Source organism: Petaurus breviceps, unplaced genomic scaffold, assembly GCF_028583685.1.
Source record: "Petaurus breviceps papuanus isolate PSGF00001 unplaced genomic scaffold, PetGlider_PUasm1.0 90925, whole genome shotgun sequence".
Classification (NCBI taxonomy): Eukaryota; Metazoa; Chordata; class Mammalia; order Diprotodontia; family Petauridae; genus Petaurus; species Petaurus breviceps.
In genome coordinates, this window is record NW_027187380.1 from 11,664,269 (window position 1) to 11,687,107 (window position 22,839).

Genomic DNA, 22,839 nt, shown 5'->3' on the forward strand with positions numbered 1-22,839 from the left:
ATATATATATATATATATATATATATATATATATATATATATATATACACACACACATATATATGTCTATATCGGAGGGTGTATGGACGTATGAATACTTATGTGAATGTTTGTATATATGTTTACAGGTATACGTAGATAGAGGGCACAGGACCAAATTAATAGGAAGGGATGATACTTAAAAGGTAAAATTAAGAGGCGAGAGAGAAAAAAAATAGAGAAGTTTGGAGAGGCAGATTAAGAGGGAAAGAGAAGAACCTTACTTTCATCAATGTGAGTAATCCCTTCACTTGAGCAAATCACAACTTCTACATCCCTAGTACAGTTTCATGAGTTGCTGGAGCCCAAAAAAAAATTCCTCTTCTAATAACCAAATATTTGGTGATGCGCACCTCTAAACTTAACTAGAGTGGTTCTCAGATGGCATTTTGTCATTGATTTGGTGTCCTAACTAGTGGAACCCACTAGTGGAACGGACTTGATTCCCACCACAGTATGATGAGGCATTGGAGCAGAGCTATGAAAGAATATCTATGTGTATGTAGTTATTTATAATAGCCATACACATATATAACAAAAAGAAGTGGAGTGTGATGAATAGAGAGCTGGTCTTGAAACTGAGAAGACCTGTGATACATTGCAAACTCATTCAACTCTCAGTGTTCCAGACCAGCACTTCTTAAACTGTGGGTCACAACTCCATATGGAGCTGCGAAAAATTTGGCAACAGTAAAGGGTTTCTCAATGTGAAACAACCAAAAATTAATTAAAAATCAACCAAGTGGGGCAGCTAGCTGGTGTAGTGAGTAGAGTGCTGGCCCTGGAGTCGGGAGGACCTGGGATCAGTTCCAGCCTCAGACATTTAACACCCACACACAAAATAAAAAAACTGGCAGTGTAACCTTGGGCAAGTTACTTAACCCCAATTGCTTTAAAAAAAAAAAATCAAGTAATGCATCCAAGGTGTTTCTGTCAGCACTTGCCCATGTTGTATCATACAACTTCACTGCAGCCTTGGTTCTGAACACAAAGCATGCACACACCCTCAGGCCACACACACACACACACACACACCAAGGAATGCTTCCAAAACACAAAATAGGGTCACAAATGGAAAAAGTTTAAGAAACCCTGTTCTAAACAACTCTCTAAGACTATAAATTGCAGAAAAGATGCTGATCTGTGTTGGTAGAGGGAGTTTCCTCACCTTGGTCTTCCCCGTGCCTGGCACATACATAGTAGACACTTAGTAAATGTGTATTGACTGACTGACTTGATTTATTTTCACACACACACATATATATATATATGTATATGTATATATATATACATATATTAGATAGACATTCATATTTCACATAGAAGCAGAGTGTGGGTTTTGAAGAATTAACATGACATCTGGAGCAAATGTTTTATGGGCAACCTTCCATTCAATCCAAATAGGCCTCATAGAAGAGGGGAAATTAAAGTGAGTTTAAAGAATGGAAGAGAAGTTATTCCAGGAATAGCAATCAGTTGCAGGTGCTTGAAGAGAATGAAGAATGTATAAAGGAGTTGGACTTGCTTTTTCTGGAGCAGAGGCTGTAGAAGGAAATGAAAGTCTTAAATTAGGGAGGGAAAACTGTCAATCTTAAAAGCTCCAAAGGACTTAGAGTTAGAGGAGTTCTTAGAGATTATTGAGTCCAGACCCCTCATTTTATGGAAAAGTAAAGTAGGTCATTTGTCCAAGGTCCCAGAGAGCTAGAAATCTTATGGTTGCAAATTCAGCATTTTTTTCCACTAGATCACTATCGTATTGCCTGTGGTCTTACTTAAGCCAGTCTTCTAATACTTGTATTACCAACTTCCAGGGGTGGTTGTGAGGAAAGTGCTGTATAAACTTTAAAGCACTTTAATGCTCCAGGTTTCCCCCTTTCTTGCAGGTTTCTATCCTGTCATCTTTTGAGAGCCGGCTTATGAAGCTAGAGAACTCTATCATCCCTGTACATAAGCAAACAGAGAACCTACAGCGATTACAAGAGAATGTGGAGAAGACCCTGTCCTGTCTAGACCATGTCATCAGCTATTACCATGTGGCCAGTGACACAGAGAAGATCATTAGGGAAGGGTGAGCCCAGCCCAGCTTTCCATACCATTATTCTTACTAGGACCAGAGAATCTATTCCATGTGGTGGGGATATCTACAATATTGATTCCCTTCTCCAAACATGACATCTTGAATCCCCTTCCTCTTAAACCCAGAAGAGCACAGTCCTCCTTGGTTTGCCACAGGAATCCCTAAGTAACAAAACAGCTTAGTGTTGTGAGGTGTCTACAGCTACCCTCCCCAGCTGACCAGGGTGGCTTTCTTTTATAGCCCCACAGGAAGACTGGAGGAGTACTTGGGATGCATGGCCAAAATCCAGAAGGCAGTAGAGTACTTTCAGGACAACAACCCTGACAGCCCAGAACTGAACCGTGTGGTAAGGGGGCTTCTTTCTGCTCAGTCCACTAGCACTGATCAAGAGACGTGAGAAGAAATAGAACTTATTTTTGAGGGGTATATGGTCAGATATGGAGAGTCTAGTGAACCATGCCTAGCTGTTCCCATCCAGAACCAACATAACTACCAACATTTGAACTCATCACTAATTTAGGTGTACCAAGTTATACCCAAGTGCAAAATGATTGGTATGGCCTAGAACTAAGGTGGGGATTAATTTGGAAACGTTTCCTGGAGGACATGAATTTGAAGAGAGTAAAGATTGTAGAAAAGAGTGGAAATAGCAGTTTAGAAAGCAGTACTTAAAGGTCAGAGAGTCTTAGGGCCACAGAATAACTTCAAGGTCAGTGTAGCAGCAAGCACCCTAGCACACCCAGGGTGGCTGCCAACACAGGTTCCTAGATCTGCTTTTCTAAAGGAAAGCAACTCAAAATGGGTTAACAATCTTGCTTTAATCAAACATATGTCATTTATCTAGTTCAGGGTAAAAAGGTCAGCACCCCAAACTTCAGAGAATACAGAGGTTACAAGCAGACAAAAAATACAGAGAAACAGGTCAACAGACAGGCTTCCAAATGTCTGACCATTACATCCATACCTAGTCATTTACCAGAGAGGGAAGCACCAGTATCTGGGTTTTCAAAGCCAGGAGGCTGCCCAGAGTCTCATGTGGTCAAATCACATAACTCTTCTCAAAGTGAGCCCCAAAACAAAACCTCACATCAGGGTATATATAGCCTTCTGGATCAGAGAATGTAACAACTCTCTTGTCCCACTGCCCAATCACAAAGCATCAAGGCATGGGCATTCCTGAAAAACAAGCCTCTTGCCATAAGCTCCATGTGACCACATTCAACCTTTTAAGGGCAGAGTATATTTTCAAATCAAGGAAGATTCTCAGAGTCACTTAAGCCTATCAAAGGGCCTAGGGTCAGGGAAGATCTTAAATTCCCATTCCCATAACTGTCAGTCCATCCCCTCATTTTACAAGTAAAGAAAATGAGACCTAAATGACTTACTTAAAGTCATAAAGCTAGTTAAGTGCCTAAGACAGTACTTGAACCCAGATCTTCCTGACTCCAAATGCATCAATCTATCCACTACACTGTGCTGCTTGTAAATGGTGTCAATATTCATTCAACATATGTTCATTGATCACCAACAACATGCTAGGTCCTGTGCTAAATTCTGAGTAAAGGCCCAGAAATTGTTAAGGATGAGTTTGTTGGTGAGACAGTGAATGATTTTAAAGTCAGACCAGCATAGAGAGAAGGTAGGAGCTAGAATGTAGCATGTTGAGAGAAGACCTTAAAACCATAATTGCATAAAACCATAACTGCAGTACTGTGTAACCTGTTCCTGTTGCTGTGCTGTCTACTTTACTATTTAGATATATCCATATTTTTATCAGTGTTAATTCCTCACCCCATGTCATTTTTTTTCCTAAAAAAAAAAATGCAATAGACTGAGAAGCTGGGACTAGGAAACTATCTTCTCTTCCCAAACAGGAAGTTCCATTGTGAGAAATTGGGATATCAGGTGCAGAAATAAATAAAAATTTTAAATGTCAGTCAAGAACATGTTTTGATCATAGTTTATAGAATTCTGTACATAGGGATGGTGTCAGGCAGGTGGAGCTTCCTTCAGAAGATCCCTAGTTTTATCATTGTAGGTTCTCCCAGGATACAGATCACAACCCATCCATGTCTTCTGAGTGATTTTTTTGTCCCTGAAAGAATATAGATTTGAACTCAGGAGACCTGAGTTCTAATCCTGGTTTTGTTATTGTCTGTCTGTGTGACTTTGGTCAAGTCATTTAACTTTTCTGGACTTCATTATGTTTATTAATCAAATGAGGGGAGATTTGGGCTAGATCAAAGGTTCTCAATTTTTTGGGGTGTCATAACCCTTCTAATCTGATGAAACCTAGAAGACCCCTTCTCATAGTGTTTTGTTGCCGTTTATAATTGGAGGAATTGCTAAATTTTAGTAAGACGTTAATAAAAATTAAAATGTAAATTTTTTTCTTATCCAAGTCCACAGACACTCCATTCCCCCCTCCCAGTTCTAGCCATGAATCTCTGGGGTCTTTCTGGCTCTGAACCTAGAGTCTTTTCATCCTTTTGTAAAGTCTTTGTGCATGTGGTAGAGCAGAGCTGTGTCAAACTTGTCCCCCCAAAAAAACAAAACTCAGATTAAAACATAATTGAGAAATGTTTAGCAAAATTTTTTAAATTACTATAGAAAATAGATAATGCTGATATGTAGTTTTTCTAAGTAATACATGGCCACAAGATCCCATTATTATTTGAGTTTGACTCTGCTGGTCAAGAGGAGCTTCCTCTAGGTCTTTTAGGACTTTGTCAGTACTGATACTCAGGAATTGCAGTCGTAGTGTTGGTGGAGGAATAGGAGAAGCACCCCCCAAAACAGCAGATTTGGTCCTTTACCCCCAAGGGGCTTCCCAGAAAACAGTATATATCCATTTGTAAGAATATTAATAAAACAACATAGTGGTAAATATAAATTAGCACCAGCAAGTGAGAACATTATTGAGTCCCTGCTGTGTCTGGCGGGAATATGTGAATTCAAACTGAGGGCAGAGTCATCTGGGCAGGTTGGATGTGGACATATTGGAGTCAGTCTGAAACTTTCTGCAGTGAATGTGAGAAGAGGGGGAAAGACTTAGCTTTGCAGGGTGGTGGGGAAGGAATACAAATGGCCTGTGTGAAGGCCTCATTGCAGAAGCGAGGTTAACTGGCTTTACTGGTAGGAGATTAAACATTCTCTTTCCTGTAGAAGTTCCTTTTTGAGCGTGGAAAAGAGTCCCTCGAGTCCGAGTTCCGAAGTTTGATGACTCGGCACAGTAAGGTCGTCTCCCCTGTGCTCATTCTGGATCTGATCAGTGGGGAAGACGACATGGAGGCTCAGGATGACATGACCCTGGATCACCTCTCAGAGAATGTGCTCCATGATGTGATTCGGATTTCCCGCTGGCTGGTAGAATATGGCAGGAACCAAGGTGAGAGAGCCAGTCTAGACCTGCATATAGATTCTAGATGCTGCAGAGATTTCTGTTTTGGGGGCTGAAGTCACTGGACTCTGCACTCGCGCTGTGAAGCAGATGGCAGCAGGCTTGCCTTGAGAGATTTGACCATCTGGCCATGAAGACAAACAGATGCTGTTTGAAAAAGCCCTTAGCAGGGTCCCTAAACACCATGCCTCCGTTTGCTCTGTCTCTCCTCAGATTTCATGAATGTTTACTATCAGATCCGTTCCAGTCAGCTGGACCGCTCAATCAAGGGCCTGAAAGAGCACTTTCGGAAAAGCAACTCCTCTTCTGGTGTTCCCTACTCCCCTGCTATTCCCAATAAGAGGAAAGACACACCCACCAAAAAACCGGTCAAACGGCCAGGTGAGCCCCTATTGTGACTCATCTAACAGGACAAGGCCTCAACTTCCCTACTGTACCAGGATTTGAATTCCTTCTGGAATGGTGCTGGCTAGTAGAGGTGACTTAGCTGCTAGACAGCCCTAGGGAGATTGTCCTTGTGGTGGCTCCTAGCTACCTGAGGAGAAAAGCAGGTGTCTTTTCACCTAAGAAGGATCAAAAGGATGAGAGCCACCCCTTCCCTCCCACAGAAGTACTTGGTCTTACATAAGACTTCTTCAGAGTAGAAGTCAGAAGATCTCTGGGAATCCAGGGAGTCCTAGGAACTCTGAAGAGAGCAGAACATTAGTTTATTGGGCCATCTTCCTGGTTCTCCCTCACCCATCATCTGCTTGATGTTTTTAGGGGTGTTTTCATTTTTGAAGCTGGGCAGTTCTCTCTGGATATGCTCTTGGGAATGGAGCATACTGAGTGCCCCTTGGGGAGGAAGGAGGTTTAACCTTTGGGTTTCATTACAATGTTAGTGCTGTGTCCTGAGGTATGCTAGGGGAAGATAGTTAGGGCAAGGACTAGCACATGGAGTTGCTAGTATCTTGGGTGATGAGTTTACTCTTTGGTTTTTTTTTTCTCCCTTTTCTCCTTATCCCTGTGTCCCAAGCAGTCTACATTCCAGGGAATCAGTGCTTCCATATGTCAGTCACAGCTTGCCAGACCTTGTCATTTCTGACACAGGAAGCTCTTCCTTGAATGAGAAGCTGTTAACACATGGCCCATGGTGGGACTGGGATATTTCAGAAGGAGGAGTCTTCTGTGCCATCAGAGCCCAAGGAGCCAGATTTCTGTATTTTCCTGCCCCTACTAACTACTCCAGAAGGTCAAATTGCCCCCCAGCAATCCCAAAGACTCCCTCTTACCATTCCTATGGCAATGGATTTTGGAGTGATGGCAATACCTCCCATTTATATAGTACTTTAAGTTTTATAAAATGCTACCCTCACAATAGCTTTGTGTGCTGTAGGGTTTGTTGGTTGGCCCAAAGCTTCAGCCCAGCCTTCAGTCTCATTCCTTATCTTTAGCCTTACCCACATACTGAGTGTGAGGAACTGAGTTCTCACACTTGAGAGAGAGAAGTCCACTTACTCTTGTTTTCCAGAGTTCTACAGTATCATACTGTTGGGTCTGAACTAAGTAAACTGATTCATGGCAGTATACAGAATCTGTGCCCTGGAGCTAACCTGAAGAGTTAGAAAGCTGCAGCTTGGTACTTCAAGCCTGCAGGTCCTTGCTTCCCTCCCTCCCTCCCTCCCATATAACTGTCCCAGGCCAACCCCCTCAGGGTGCCTGCTACAAACAGTAAAATAGCGTACTGATGTAGTGTTGCAGCCATGTCTCTGACAGCATTGAACCAAGTGTCTCATGTAGACGTCACATCTCCATTCTTTTTCCCACAAAGATTAGTTGGGGGATATGGAATCTCAGTCCTTTGACACTAGTGTCCTCTACCTGTCTACTCCCCACCCCCCCTCCCCCCCATATTTTGCTCTCACATTCTTTGTCAGCCCCTTAAAACCTTGATTTTGCTGATTGTGGACAGTTCTCCATCCTTCTTGGAGACAGACTCTCTCAGGAAGTAGTGACCTGACCCCTTTGCCAGAGTGAGAGTATAACATGCTCTTGGCTTGTAAGCATGAGAAGAGAAACTCCAAATAACACCCAAGAGCCAGCTTCAAGTGGCATCTCAGCTACTGAATACCAGGGTTGCAGAGGATCTTTTGTTCTAAACTCTGAGGAGGGGAACTAGGGTGGTCATGAGAGAGATCACTGACACCATCACTTGTGGAACTAACTGTGCCTGGCTTTAAGAAGAGCTGGAACAAGGAACTGGCCCACTGTTCTCATAGCCCTGATAGACTTGGCAGATGCTCTAATGAGGTCCTAGTTTCCTGGTCCACGCTAATGTATCAGTTAATTTCCCAGTTGGTTGTTTTGCTCCTGGGTGCTGGACTAGATTCTGACATGGCTGTTTGTATGGGAGAAGGACGGGGCAAGGGCAAGAGATGCTGAGCATAGGCAGCAGAGTTCATCTTTTAATAACTCAGTATGTTGCTGAGATTCAAGGAAGAACTGAGCTGTTTAAAACCTCCCTAAATTGGGGAGTGGCCAGTACCTAGGAGCCTGCTGCAGAGCACATTTTTATTCCAGAGTAGAGGGTGTCAGGGTTGGCGGGGAGAAAGAAGAGAAATATAGAAGAAATAAAAGTTGAGCCTTTTTCCTTTCCCGCCTACTCATATACACGTTTTGTTAATCAGTTTGCTTTGTTCATTTAAACATTTTATTTGACTTTTCCAAAGTTTTCTTTTTGGAGTGTCTTGTTCACACAGCAATGTCTGACCCAGGAAACTGCTGGCTTCATGATATTGTTTGTGTTATTTTAACCTGACACTAACTGTTGTGTTTTTTTTCCTCCCATGCCAAGAATGTTTACCCCACTTCTCAGTCCTTTCTCCACTTCCATGTTGTGGCTTCTGTTTGGTCCTCTGTTGGCTTCCAGGTTTTTCCAAGTTCCTTGGGCGGTTACAATGACCTATTGCTCCAGGGAGACCCATGGCCAGTCTTAGATTGGCCTTTGGGCCTTTCTTCCTTCAACCTTGGGCTTTCATCTCCCAAGGTTGCTTGGACCCTTGTTACTAACTCCTAGATTCTGCTTCTCTTTTTCTGTTTGAATCTTGAAGACTAGCACTGAGCATGCTCACAGAACCCTCTCTAGATTGTGGGGATTAAGCAGTGTGTCTGCTGGCTTCTAGTAGAGCCTACTCCAAGATCTTCAGGAGGGCCTCCTCTGGGAGATCCAGCATACAGACTCTCTACTGTGGGCAGGCAGGAGGACAGACTCCTTGGTATTAATTCTTTTCCAGACACCATGCCTGTTATGGTTAAAGTGCCACACAATGAGTGGCATCTTGTTCGCTGCCTCTCATGATGGGGCTCTGCCCAGATTCTCTCCCTCACCTGCTCTACTTCCTAAGATTTACTCAGTTTCAGGAGGATCTGGGCTCAAGGAACACTTCAAGTAATATCTGCTTCTAAGATTTCAGTTACTTGACTTTGGGGCAGAGTGCTTCTTTTCCCTTATCTCACACCCCTAAGCTATAGGTGCCACCCTGGGAAGTGGCAGGGATCACTCTGGGCATGCTTACTGTTGTCAAGCTGGGTGTTGTGGGCCTTTGGGACTGGTGGAGGGCTGCTGCTGTTTTCTCTCACTCATTTCCTAGGTCTTCTTGTCTCCTCTCTGTGTGACTCTGGTGACAGGGACGATTCGTAAGGCTCAGAACCTTCTGAAACAGTATTCTCAGCATGGTCTAGATGGGAAAAAGGGGGGTTCTAACCTCATTCCTCTGGAAGGTAATCACCCTGTATTTCCGTCTCCTTTCCACCCACTCCTTGACTGTGTATCCTATTCATTTGGTAGGGCAGAGCCTCCGACCATTCTGGGGCCCTGGGGAACATGGGTGGGAATTGCAATGTATTGGCATTACACTGGCTTCAGCTGGCATGGTGGCATTTTTCCTGACACTTAGTCTAGCCCTGTCTGGCTGACGGCAGCTCTGCCCTCCCGGAGGACACCTTGCCCCTTCCCTACTTGTCTGTTCCTGTTTCCTTCTGTTTGAACTCCAGAAAAAGTTCTGTGCCAGTGGAGCAGCCCTTTCGCATTCACATTGACAATGCAGGACTAAACTACCCCAGCCCCCTTTGGGAAGTGAATGGTAAACGAAGATGGATATGACCAGATCACTGGACAGGGCTTCTCTCCCCACTTCACCTGATTTGCTACTCTTAGCAGAACTGACTGTGTCCCAAAAGTGGGGGTACCTCTGCCATGGTGGCACCAAGAAGGCTTTTATGCCTGTTCAAACTAGCAGCAACATTATTGAATGGTGGAGAAGTTTTATCTCACTCTGTTTCTAAAGGGGTTGGGAGGTAGAGATGAAGAAGCTCCCTTAGACCCAGAGGTGTCAGAAAGCCCCCAGCTTCTCTAATCCCCTTTGTTCTCATGCTTGGATTTTTCTTCTCAGCCTCCAGGCTAGGAGTGAAATGGGAAAGATGTAACTGTTAGAGGGGATTCCATGGGGCACTGCTGGTCAGGCTTGAAAAGGCTGTTCCAATGGCAATTTGAGACATAGGAGGGGCTCAGAGCCTTCTCCCAAGTCTCCCTATTCCCCATCCCCCCATCAAGTGTTGCTCTGCTGGAGACTGAGGGGTTCCCACCCCTAAGAGACAGCTCATTCAGTCCCCTGGATAAACCGCTGCTTGTGTTTGTGTGGCCAACATCTCGCTAGGTCACGAGCATGATTTCCGAGTTAAGCATCTGTCCGAGGCCCTGAACGACAAGCATGGGCCACTGGCCGGTGAGTACTGTGGCATAACCCCATAACCAGCTGCCAACAGCTTCCTTTGCAGTATCTCCCACTTTGGGGCCAACATCTCGGCTGGACCCCTTGGCTTTTGATGGCCACTATCCTCCTTATTATCCTCTCTCTTTGGCTGTAGTTCTTGTTTGCCACCCTCCTGATGAGGTACCGCTGCCTCAGGAGAGTGGAAAGACACCTCTCAGTGACCAGGGATGGAGATGGAGAAGAAGCCAGAGATACAGGGAAGCTGGGCAGCAGGAACAGAGCGGGTTGACAGCTGCTTTCCACCTTATCATAGCCCCTTGGCTCTGGCAGCAGCCCCAACCCTGAATCCCATGGACTTCCTCCTCCCTCTCCCAGCTCTGAGTTCCCGTGGCTTCTCCCAGGCTAGCTTTGTTGTTGTTCTTGCCTGTGAGAATACTTTTGCTGGCTGCTGCTATTAGGACCCTTTCTCTTCTCCCTTGGGGTTCTGGCTTCAAAGGATCCCTCCCTCTCCATCATATTTGGGTGGAGGGCAGAGCTAATGTATTTTCTCAGGTTTTGGCCACCAGGTCACTTGGCTACTGGGGACAATAGATTTGCCACTGTCTCCTTTCCTCCTTGTAGTGTTGCTGGGACATGAGCCCATGCCAGGGCTCTCCCTGAAGCTTGTTCTACTGGTAACTGCTATGAGGGTATCGGCCTATGGAAGGAAACACCATTTCTTCAGTAGGAAAAAGGAGCTGTGTTCAGTTCTCCTGTAGTGAATGTTGCCACAACACTGTACCCTAGGGCTTCCTCCTAGCCAAGACTGCTCATGGTCCTTAGCACTTGGCAGCTGGGTAGGACCTGGCCTTGCCTTTTTGAGAAAGGAGATTGAGGGATTTCTTCCTCCCTGCACCTTTAAGGGGTGTAGATGTTCTGGGTATACACACTTCATTCTGTGGTCAGAGTTAACAGGAGAGAGATAAGGCTCCCCATTTTCCTTTTGTTCCCTTACACCCAGTACCCACACATTTTCCAGATATAGGGGGCAAGCTGCCCTCACTTTCCATGTTGCTGGTCTGGGCAGCAGGCAGAAGGCCTGGGGGGTAACTCACTCCAGAGTGAACACTGGGTTGGGAGTGAAGTTGCTCCCCAAGCCAGTGGCTCAGGGGTCATGCTGTTCCCACAGGGAGGGATGATATGCTGGATATGGAAATTGATGCCTACATCCACTGCGTCAGTGCCTTTGTCAAGTTGGCACAGAGCGAGTACCAGTTGCTGATGGATATCATCCCTGAGCATCATCAAAAAAAGACCTTTGACTCCCTTATCCAGGTCCTAGCTTTACTTCTACACAAATTCCCTGGGCCCCAGCTCACCACTCTTTCATGGCTGCTTAGTCAGAGCCCTGTCTAGATTTTTCTGAAGCTTGTAATGGGATTGTTTTTCATAGCTCTCTTTACCCCAGCCATCACTGAGCCCCTAGAAAACCTCTATTGAGTTCTTTTCTTTCCATGTCTTAAAAATATGGCCCCCAGCCCCACTCATCAAGAGGACATGCCCCACCTCCCATTTTACCCATCATCTCCTTCCCATCTGGATACCTGTCTTCAGTGAGCTCTGCTGAATTGCTTCCTTCTGACCTCTTAGGATGCATTGGATGGACTGATGATGGAGGGGGAGAACATTGTGTCAGTTGCCCGGAAGGCCATCATCCGTCATGACTACTCAGCTGTGCTCACAGTTTTCCCCATCCTACGGCACCTTAAGCAAACCAAGCCTGAGTTTGATCAAGTACTTCAGGTATGTGGCAAGGAGATGATTATGGGGGAAAAGCAAGGAAGACAGGGACGTTATACTCAGCCTCAGCTTTGCCTTCCCCATATTTCTTTTCCCTTAAACCTCCTGTTTAAATCTATAAGCCAAGTCATCAAGCATATATTCAATACCTACTATATGTTAGTCTGGGTAGACAAAGAAAGGCAAAAAAACTCAGTCCTGCTCTCAAGGAGCTCACAGGCTAAATGGGGAATGCAACATGAAAACAACTGTATGCAAACAGGATGATATAGTATGCTTTGGGGGTCGTCCCAGAGGGAAGACATCAAGGCAGGCTGGGGAAGGCTTCTTAGAAGGTGGGACTTTAGCTGAGACCTGAAGGGAGCCAGGGAAGCCTTCCTGGAGATGGAGAGCCTTCCAGGCATGGGCAACAGCCAGGGAAAACATTCAGGTCAGTAGAGGGAGTGTCCTGTTTGAGTAACAGCCAGGGTCATCATCACTGGATGGAAAAAGTATATGGAGGGGAGGAAGGTGTAAGAAGATGCCTCTTGGAATCCTTTCTTTTAGTCACATGTGTCCCTCCCCTGCCACAAGACCTTTCCTGTTTGTTAGCACTCTACTCCTATCCCCACACCCCACAAAAAAACTTTATATTTATTTTACATTATATATGTATATATATATATTTTGCATTGACTTGGGTCTGCAAGTGTTGTTCCCCACTCATATAGAATAGAAACTTCTTGAGGGCAGGGACTTTTTTCTTTTTAATCTTTGTATCCCTAGAGCCTAGTATAGTGTCTAGCACAAAGACACCTAATAAACGTTTGTTATAGCAGTTAGAACTTGGAGATTTATTTTTTTTAAAAGCATCTTATAGAGTTAAGATGGCGGAATAGAAGCAGGACCTCCGCTGGGCTCTGGCTTCCACCTTCCCCAATCCATGTAAAAGGGGACTCTAAACAAACTTTGGAGCTGCAGAACCCACAAAATGACACAGAGAAGCCAACCTCCTGCTGAGGACAGCCCGGCAGGCCAGCAGGAATCGGCCAGCGCTGTGCTCTGGGAGCCGAGCCCAGCCCCACGCTGAGGCTTTAGCCCCAGGGTGGGCCTGACTAGCCGCTGGCCGGAGGTACCCCAGATCAGCAGCAGCTGTGGCCATTTCCAGATTTATCAACACATAGATGCGAAGGACAAAGTGAGAGGTCAATGCAGACTGGACTTTGGGACCCAGTAAGTGGGAGTGCGTGGCTTTTGCCCCCAGGGCAAGAAGCTACTCAGATGCCGGCACAGCCAGCCAGCACCACTTGGCAGCTTCAGCTCCTGGCCTGCAGAGTGTAAGGGGACCAAGCACCAGTCTGAGGGGTAATTGCTCTTGCTTTAACCTGCTTGGATCTGGATTGCAGTCTAGGGTAGAGGTCCTGGGATGTGTGTCCAGCTTGCCAGAGCATGTGAAGGCTTGAGAGAGGGCACCCAACTAATACCTCTGGCAGCTGAGAAAACCCCAGCGTTTAGGATGAAAGCTTCCCTGTCTGGGGGCAGAATCCTACTGTGGCAAAAAGCCCATGGGTCAAGTGACTGAGGGGCAACATGACCAGGCAAAGGAAACAAAATAGACAGAAGACTCCAACATTAGACTCCTATTTGGGGGACAAAAAGGAGCAACGCATGGAACAGGAGGAAGATAGTGAAGTCAGAACTCCTGCACCAAAAGCTTCAAAGGAAAATACAAGCTGGTTACAGGCCATAGAGGACCTTAAGAAGCAGATAAGAGAAGTGGAGGAAAAATTGGGAAGAGAAATGAGAACAATGCAAGAAAATTGTGAAATGAGAGTCAACAGCCTGACTGAGGAAAATAACACCTTAAAAAATAGACTGACTCAAATGGCAAAAGAGGCTCAAAAAGGCAATGAGGAGAAGAATGCCTTAAAAAGTCGAATTTGCCAGATGGAAAAAGAAGCTCAAAAGCTCAATGAGGAGAATCATTCCTTCAGAATAAGATTGGAGCAAATGGAAGCTAATGACTTTATGAGAAATCAAGATGCTATTAAACAGATCCAAACAAATGAAAGAATAGAAGGCAATGTGAAAGACCTCATTGGAAAAAACACTGACCTGGAAAATAGATCCAGAAGAGACAATTTTAAAATTATTGGACTACCTGAAAGCCATGACCAAAGTAAGAACGTAGAAATCATCCTCCAGAAAGTTCTCAAAGAAAACTGCCCTGATGTTTTAGAACCAGAGGGCAAAATAGAGATTGAAAGAATCCACTGATCACCTCCTGAAAAAGATCCCAAAAAGAAAACTCCTAGGAATATTATAGCCAGGTTCCGGAATTCCCAGATTAAGGAGAGAATATTATAAGCAGCCAGGAAGAAACAATTTGAATATTGTTGAAACACATTCAGGATAACCCAGGATGTGGCAGCTGAGGGATCGAAGGGCTTGGAATATGATATTCCGGAGGTCCAAGGAGCTGGGATTAAAACCAAGAGTCACCTACCTAGCAAAACTGAGTGTCATGTTTCAGGGGAAAATATGGTCATTCAGTGGAATACAGGACTTTCAAGCATTCTTGCTGAAAAAACCAGAGTTGAATAGAAAATTTGGCATTCAGATACAAGAAGCAAGAGAAGCATGAGAAGGTAAACAGAAAAGAAATCATAAGGAACTTTGCAAAGTTGAACTATTAATATTCCTTCATGGAAAAACAATAATTGTAACTGATGAAACTTTTCTCAGTAGTTGAAGGGAATAGAAATATATATGTCTATATATGAGAGTATATGGGCATACGAATACATATGTGTATGTGTGTATATATGTTTACAGGTATACATAGATAGAGGGCACAGGACCAATTTAACAGGAAGGGATGATTCTTAAAAGGTGAAATTAAGAGGTGAGAGAAGAATATAATGAGAGGAGATGGGGAGAGACAGAATGGGGTAAATTATCTCATATAGAAGAAGCAAGGGGAAATGGTTACAATGGAGGGGAAGAATAGGAAGGCAAAAGGGAATGGGTCAACCTTATTCCCATTGAATCTGGCTTGAGGAGGGAATGAAATACACACTAAATAGGGTATCTCACCCTCCAGGAGAGTAGAGGGGGAAGGGGATGAGAGGGGGGATGATGGAGGGGAGGGCAAGCTGGGGGGGAGGAAAGTTGGGAGCACCCACTTTCGAGAAGGGATGGGATCAAAGTAGAGAATAGAACAAGTGGGAGGTGGGATAGGAGGGAGGGAAATGTAGTCAGTCTTTGACAATATACCTACTATGTTAATGTTTTGCATCAGCCACACATGTACAACCTATACTGAACTGCTAATCTTCCCAGTAAGGGTGGGAGACAAGGGAGGAAGGGAATGAATGTGGAATTCAAAGTCTTAAAATAAAATACTCAAATATATATATGTATATATATATATATATACTATTATTAATACTATTTCACATGTAATTGGGAAATGAGATATACAGGCACTGGGGCACAGAGATCCACTGGAAAAGTCGAAAGGGGTATGGGAGAGAGCAGATTGGAGGAGGGGATATCCTGTGGGACTGCTATTTTGGGGCAGTGGGTAGGGGAAAAACGGGAAGAAAATTTAACTCAAAATCTGGGGGAAATGAATGATGTAAATCAGAAGTTAATAAAGCATTTGGAAACAAAAAAAGAAAATCACAAACTAGCAAAAAAAAAAAAAGCATCTTGTAGGTATTGTCATTTGATCCTCCCAGCAGCTCTCTAAAGGCAAGTAACAAAAGTTTTACTACCCCATTTTACAGATGAGGAATTTGAAGCTCAGAGTGGTTACCTTGTCCAAGTTACCACTTACCAAGTTACCAAGTTACCACTACTTGAGTGACAGATCTGGAATTTGAACCCAGGTCTTCTGATTCTAAATCTAGCATTCTTGCTGTTCTACTATGCTAACCTTTTCCCATTCTCCATTCCACTGTTTAGCTTTCCAGCTAGGGACAAGCCCACATTCATCTTCTGCATGTCCCTTGGCAGGTGGGAGCAGGTAGCCTATTGTCAGGGCAGAAAGGGAAAGTGCATATGCCAAGCCAACCCACAGGGAGTGAGGGTGGAGCTGGGAGTCACCTCCAGAGAACTTCCTGGTGGGAAGAAGTCATGCTCAGCTGCTGAAGGGCAATGGGCTCTTCCTGATTGTCCACAGTTTCCCCTTAGGGCACAGCTGCCAGCACCAAGAACAAGCTGCCAGGACTCATCACCTCCATGGAGACCATTGGTGCCAAGGCCCTGGAGGACTTTGCTGATAACATCAAGGTACCTTTTCTTCTAGGCCAGGGCAGGAGCTGTGAGTGGGGTATTGGCTAAGGACATCTGAATGACCTGGTATGGAGACAGTTGAGCTGAGTTCAAAATTCAGGGAGAGATAGGGTTACAGAATTAAAAGGCAGATGGGGTTCTGTGCTGCCAGTTTGGAATATACCACCACATGCTTTCCTTTTTTTCTTAGGACTGGCTTCCAGATCCCTTTTGTGGCTAGGAAGTGCTTGTCTAATATTTCCCTGCCCTTTTTCCTTGTTGTGGCTTCAGGGCCCCAGCTCAAGGAATTGGGGTAGATTTTCCCAGCTCCTGTGGGCTCAGTAGCTGTCTGCCAGCAGGGTCTCCAGGGAGCAGGAGGAGAGTAGAAAACCACTATGGGAAATAGTCCAAAGCGTTGTCAGTCACTCTTTTAACTTCGTGATGGAATTCTTCTTTCCACAGAATGACCCAGACAAGGAGTACAACATGCCCAAGGATGGCACGGTGCACGAGCTCACAAGCAATGTAGGTGCTGCGGGATAACCCTTGTGGTTGGGAATGAATGGACTATGAGAAACGTACTGTGGCTAGGTGACGAAGTGAAGAGAGCACCAACCCTGAAGTCAGGTGGACCTGAATTCAAATATGGCCTCAGATACTTAACACTTACTAGCCGTATGACCTTGAGCAAGTCACTTAACCCCAGCTGCCCTGCCCTCCCCACTCCAAAAAGCAAAAAAAAAAAAACACATCAAGGCTGAGTCTAATCCTACAGCATCCTGAGCATTTGGCTTGGAGGATCCTGCCTTTGTGCCTCTTGAATATTGGGCAGGGTTGGGGATGGGCAGCTGTAGTTCTTACAGCCCTTAAATGAACAGTATCCCTTTGCATGGCAAGCCAGAGTACATCATTTAAATCTCTGCAGCCTATGCCTTTCTCAAGGGAGGAGGGGCCTTGGGCTTTGCAGGCTTATGCCAATACTCATCTTGGTTAGTATTGTGACAGGAGCAGTAACTGCCCTCCTCCTCAGCCTAGGGGGATGGAGTAGATAGCCAGTTGCAATTTTGAACCCTATCAATCCAACTCTTACTTTTTAATTCATTCTCTCCACTTAGGCCATCCTCTTCCTTCAGCAGCTTCTGGATTTCCAGGAAACAGCTGGTGCCATGCTGGCCTCACAAGGTACCATTCTCACTCCTCATCCACAGCCTTCCTGCTGGTCACACCTCCCTCTGGGCACTCTTGGCCTCAAGCTCTGTCCACCAGAAAGCTTTCATCTCTAGGCAGCTCTGGGCTGAGGGAAAGGGCAGGGGGTTGTTTCCTGTATAGCCACATAACATGAAAAATTCTGAGAGGCCCAGTCAAGCAATTCTGATGGGGATTGGGAAGCCAGAAGAGCCTGGAAGATGGTGGATGGAGAGATGTGACTGAGTGTCCTGTCCTGACACCACTCTGACATTCTGTCCTGACACTTCTTTAACTTTCTTGGCTTTTAGCAATAACAATCACATGTCTCCAGGAGGGTTTCATATGGTCCCATCTGCCTCCATGTTTTTCCACCTCTTCTCCTTACTCTTTACTCTGTCTTGTCCACCTGTTCTGCTTAACAGCTTCAGACAGTTTGCCTTTTCAGTGCCTAAGGAGTTGGGCTTCCTCAGCATCTATTTCCAGGTCCTCCAAGTCAGAACCAGGCTAAAGATCTGTCATGATAGGCCCAGGGCTTGGGAGGCAGGGGTGGTGGGTGAGCTTTGGGGGTCATCAGAGCCCAGTCAGTGTGGCCCCCAGGTGTCTCCCTATTCTCCCTCTTCAGGGAGTGGAGGTATGCAACGTTCCATTTTATTCCCTGGGTTACAGAGAGCACATTCTGACCTGTGTGTGCTCAGGCTTTCTTGGGGTAATGAATGTCTGCTTGCTTCTGAATGCGATCGCTGTTTCTAACCTATTTTTTTGCACTTTGCATCTTTCTGTTCTCTCTCTTTTCTCCTTTGCCTCCCTTTTCTGTCTGCTCTGCCTCTAACTCCGTAGTCCTTGGGGACACATACAATATTCCCTTAGACCCCCGAGGTAAGCAGTGGGGATCTGGTTCCTCATCCCTTCTCCTCCCTGTAGGGCAGTTGGAGTTCTGAATTGATCAACAGGACAAAATTTGGGATGGTTATTGAGGTTTTGGGTGGAAGTTGGAGAGGGAGGCTCCTAGTGTCTTCAGGGGAAGTTCTAGACATTGGTTCCTTCTTTCAGTTGGTTGGGTTGGAACTCATCCTGACAGCAACCTTGCTGTCTTTCCCTTGCCCAGTAACTGCACCCACTTTGCCAGTGGCCTCACCACTTCCTACCCCCACTCTCCTTCTGTCCCTTGGACTTTATATCTGCAAGAAGGGTTGGATGAAGACAGGTTGTGAGAAAGGCACAGTGGGGAGGCAGGAAGGAACCTGTTCCTAGATTTTCCCATTGGGATCAAGGATGAGTGGGTCTTACCTACTTTGCCCAGTGAAGGGGATGTGGTCAGAAGTTTTTTTCCTATCCCTGCTCTGCCAGCATTTACACTTTCCATATTCTCTGGTGGTCTTAACTTACCTGTTCCTGGGGCTCATTTCTTTTCCCCACCATCCCTGATGAAGGGCCCGGCTTAGCAGGGGAGAGTTGAACCAGCTTGATGTCTCCCTTCCTTCCTTTGAAGTTCTTCCCTGGCCCTTGCAAACTGGCAGGTCCATTGTTTGGCAAGCCAGACAACTTGTCCAAGGCTTTTCTTTTTACAGAGACAAGCTCCTCTGCCACCAGCTATAACTCTGAATTCAGCAAGCGACTACTAAGCACCTATATCTGTGAGTGTTCTGTCTGACTCAGTTCCTGCCGGCTCCTGGGCTCTTGGCCTCACAGGCCTCTAAGCCTTCCCTTGTATACTCTTCACCTGTTCCTACAGCCCCTCTAAAGAGGGTTGCACCTTAACTTCTGATTCCGAGGCCTAAAGGAAGCCAGATAGATCCTGAAGCCTCAAGTCCCAGGGTCATGACATTCACTATAGCAAGGCCTGAGATGTGATAGGGAGGGGGGCCATGGTAGTCTCTGATCCTGCCATGTAATCATGGGTGGGACTTTGGTTTGTGGGTCCCTGACTTGCTGCTAGACAGGCTCCCCAAGCTTGACTCCATCCCTTTCTGTGCAGGTAAAGTTCTCGGCAACCTCCAGCTAAATCTGCTCAGCAAGTCCAAGGTATATGAAGACCCAGCTCTGAGGGCCATTTTCCTGCACAATAACTACAACTACATCCTCAAGTCCCTGGAGAAGTAAGTGTGTCACCACCACCACCTCCAGGCATCACTCACATGCCTCTGTCCTTCTTCATGCTCTCAGGTCTGGTCCCTCCAGCCTCTTATATTCCTGTGTTTTTTCTTCTCCTTTAAATATTTTTGAAGCCTTCTTTACCATATATACAAGTGAGAATTATGAGGTATTTACTGGACAGAGCTGCCTGTATTGAAGGCTTTTTCCTTTAAATTCTGAACTGGGTCCCCAAGGCTGACTAGCTCTTTCTGCCTGGCAAAAAGAGAATAAAAGATTCCTCCCTGGCTATTGTGACAAGGCTTCACAGGGCAGCTGCTGAAGCTGCCCCTTTCCCACTTTGCTCCAAAGGTCTGAACTCATCCACCTGGTGGCAGTGACCCAGAAGACAGCTGAGCGTTCATACAGAGATCACATTGAACAGCAGATCCAGACCTACCAGCGCAGGTCAGATAAGTTAGGTCCTCCCACTCCCTACTCCACCCCTTCCCCCTGTTCTGTTCTGTCCTCTCCCATGACTCTTTATGCTCCCTATTCCGTTTTTATTCCAGGGTAGCATGTGGGAAAACTACAGCCACTGAGGAATGGGGCCTCTCAGCCCCACCTGACTCATTGCTTGATTTCATCCTACTTTGGGGGTGATGCTTGACCACTGATGCTGAAACGTCAAGGATCATTTTCCCTCTGTAGCCAAATGGACTATATTTAAAAATAAGAGTAGTTGAAGTCGTTCAGTAAACAGAAATAAATCAACTAATTAGAATTTTAGAGGGCTGGGATAATTTATAGGCCAAGTGACTAACGAAGTGCAGCAAAGTTTACTCATATACAGTTCATGTTAGAGTTAATATACAGTACACAGATAATTAAGGTAGAGAAATATACACACAGAATGGGAGAGATGGGAAAGAGTGGATCATAGAATCTTCTGAGCCTCTGTCTCATTCTCTTCCCTAATTCTCTCTCCTCCTTTCACCTTTTTCTATAAGTCTCTTTTTCCCTTTCCTTTTTCTCTTTCTCCTCTCTCCCATCTTGTGTATTTCTGTACTTTAATTGGCTGTAATTTAAAATTATATTCTGTAGTATTTGTTGAGCATTTTGTGTTCCTTGTTCCTTATAATTCCAAAGGGAAAATAACCCCCAAAATTGCTTTTTTATTTTGTTTGAACCGAGATTAAAGAAAAGAAAGAATGAAAAGAGACCATTCTCCTTCCTGTCCACCCACACCCTTACCTCTCCCCACACACATCTGGTTTAGAGGAAAAAATGAGTATGTTTCCCCATACCCTTCTCTTGCTCTTACATTCCTGCTCTTTTGTCTTGGCAGCTGGCTAAAGGTAACTGACTACATTTCTGAAAAGAACTTACCTGTATTCCAACCAGGAGTTAAGGTAAGTAGGACAGGAAGTATATGCAGGTCAGGGGGTAGGTTTAGCTGATAAAACAACTTGTCTTGCTGCAGAAACTTAGAAAGAAGGATTTTTTTTTATCCCCACTCCCCAAGCTTGAGAGTAAAATGGGCATGTGATTGCAGCTGTCTGGTCATGCTGGACTTTTTCTCCCAGAGAGAATTCTGGGAGTACCTAGAAGCAGCCTTAGTGACCAATGCAGCCCTAGGTGTGGCCACTGAATAGAGGAATTATACCAACCCTTATTTGACTCACGTTTGTGGTACATTAAGAGATGCCTAAGGTCTGTTTAACCCAGATTAGTACATTTTCATTTATTTTTGTTTCTTTTAAATTTTATTATTGCTATCTTTTGATTGCATGCCTTTCAAATCACTTTCATTTACAAATACACCTTCCCAGCTTCCCTGCCCAGAGAACCATTGTTTGTAATAGTAAAAAAAAAAAAAAGAGGGGGGAAAAAGCAACGCCTAACTATGCACACAATAGTCCATCCTTGTGGTTCCCCACCTCTTCTAGGCCACTTGTCACCTTGATCATTTTACTTGGTTTGGTTTCTCTTGCTCTTCCCACTTACATTGTCAAGGTCCTTGTGTAGATGGTATTCTTGCTCATCTCACTCTGCACCAGTACACACTTCCCTCTATTCATCATGTTTGTCATTGCTTACAGTGCAATAATATTCCATTGTATTTATGGAACACAATTTGGTCCTTTATTCCCCAGTTGATGAGCATCTACTTTGTTTTCCATTCTTTGCTACTACAAAAAAATGCTGCTTTAAGTATTTAAGTATATATTGGATTTATTTGACTTTCCTGGGGCTCTGCCTAGCAATTGGACTTCCAAGGTGGACATTTTAGTGACTTTCTTAGTATAATTCCAAACTCCAGAATGGTTATACTGATTTATAGCTCTATGTATGCCCATGTCCACAACCCCTCCAACACTGACTATTCCTATCTTTTGTAAGCTTTGCCATTTTGCTGGGGATGAAGCAAAACTTTAGTAATTTTGATTTGTATTTCTTATTACTGATTTGGACCAACCTTTCCTAGGCTAATCATTTGCAACTATTCTTTTGAGGATTGTGTGTATTGCTTTACTACTTACCCAAGGGGAAAGACTCCTGGTCTCATATATTTGTGTTAGTGCTGTATGTATTTTGAATATCAGACCCTTATCAGAGATGTTTGATGCAAAGATTAATGCATTTTAAAGGGCACCAGCTCTCTTTGTTTGCTCCTGAGAATAAAATAATGTGATCCCCAATGTTTTTTTTTCAATGCTTTATTAACTTCTGATTTACATCATTTGTTTCTGCCAGATTTTAAGTTACAAATTTTCTCCCCATTTTTCCCCCACCCATCCCTCCAAAACAGCAGTCCCACAGGATATCCCCACCTCCAATCTGCTCTCTCCCATATTTTCTCCCATACCTGTTTCGACTTTTCCAGTGGATCTCTATGCCTCAGTGCCTGTATATCTTATTTCTTAATTACATGTAAGATGGTATTAATAATAGTATATATATATATACACACACACACACACACACACATATATATATATATATTTGAATATTTGATTTTAAAACTTTGAATTCCAGATTCATTCACTTCCCCCCCTGCCACCCACCCCCACTGGGGAGACAAGCAGCTCAGTATAGGTTGTACATGTGCGGCTAATGGAAAACAATAACATAGTAGATATATTGTAAAAGACTGACTATATTTCCCTCCCTCCTATCCCACCTCCCACCTGTTCTATTCTCTACTTTGATCCTGTCCCTTTTCAAAACTGGGTGCTTCCAACTTCCCTCCCCCCCAGCCTGCCCTCCCTTCCATC

At 44.7% G+C, this 22,839-nt stretch overlaps 1 protein-coding gene across 6 annotated transcripts in view; it reads left to right on the forward strand.

Annotated features, from left to right (window-relative positions):
- EXOC7 (exocyst complex component 7) overlaps positions 1-22,839 on the forward strand; it is a 30,824-nt gene that overhangs the window by 4,525 nt on the left and 3,460 nt on the right. Inside the window, exons 3-17 of one of the 6 annotated variants that reach the window (XM_069076326.1) lie at positions 1,923-2,107; positions 2,357-2,462; positions 5,282-5,504; positions 5,730-5,897; positions 9,183-9,275; positions 10,211-10,279; positions 11,436-11,581; positions 11,897-12,049; positions 16,223-16,321; positions 16,766-16,828; positions 17,419-17,485; positions 19,060-19,125; positions 19,467-19,587; positions 19,934-20,029; positions 20,910-20,973. In XM_069076326.1, the coding sequence (XP_068932427.1) occupies positions 1,923-2,107; positions 2,357-2,462; positions 5,282-5,504; positions 5,730-5,897; positions 9,183-9,275; positions 10,211-10,279; positions 11,436-11,581; positions 11,897-12,049; positions 16,223-16,321; positions 16,766-16,828; positions 17,419-17,485; positions 19,060-19,125; positions 19,467-19,587; positions 19,934-20,029; positions 20,910-20,973 (1,719 nt within the window). The remainder of the gene's footprint in view (positions 1-1,922; positions 2,108-2,356; positions 2,463-5,281; positions 5,505-5,729; positions 5,898-9,182; positions 9,276-10,210; positions 10,280-11,435; positions 11,582-11,896; positions 12,050-16,222; positions 16,322-16,765; positions 16,829-17,418; positions 17,486-19,059; positions 19,126-19,466; positions 19,588-19,933; positions 20,030-20,909; positions 20,974-22,839) is intronic. The other 5 variants (XM_069076321.1, XM_069076322.1, XM_069076323.1 and 2 more) reach the window with 5 other exon arrangements.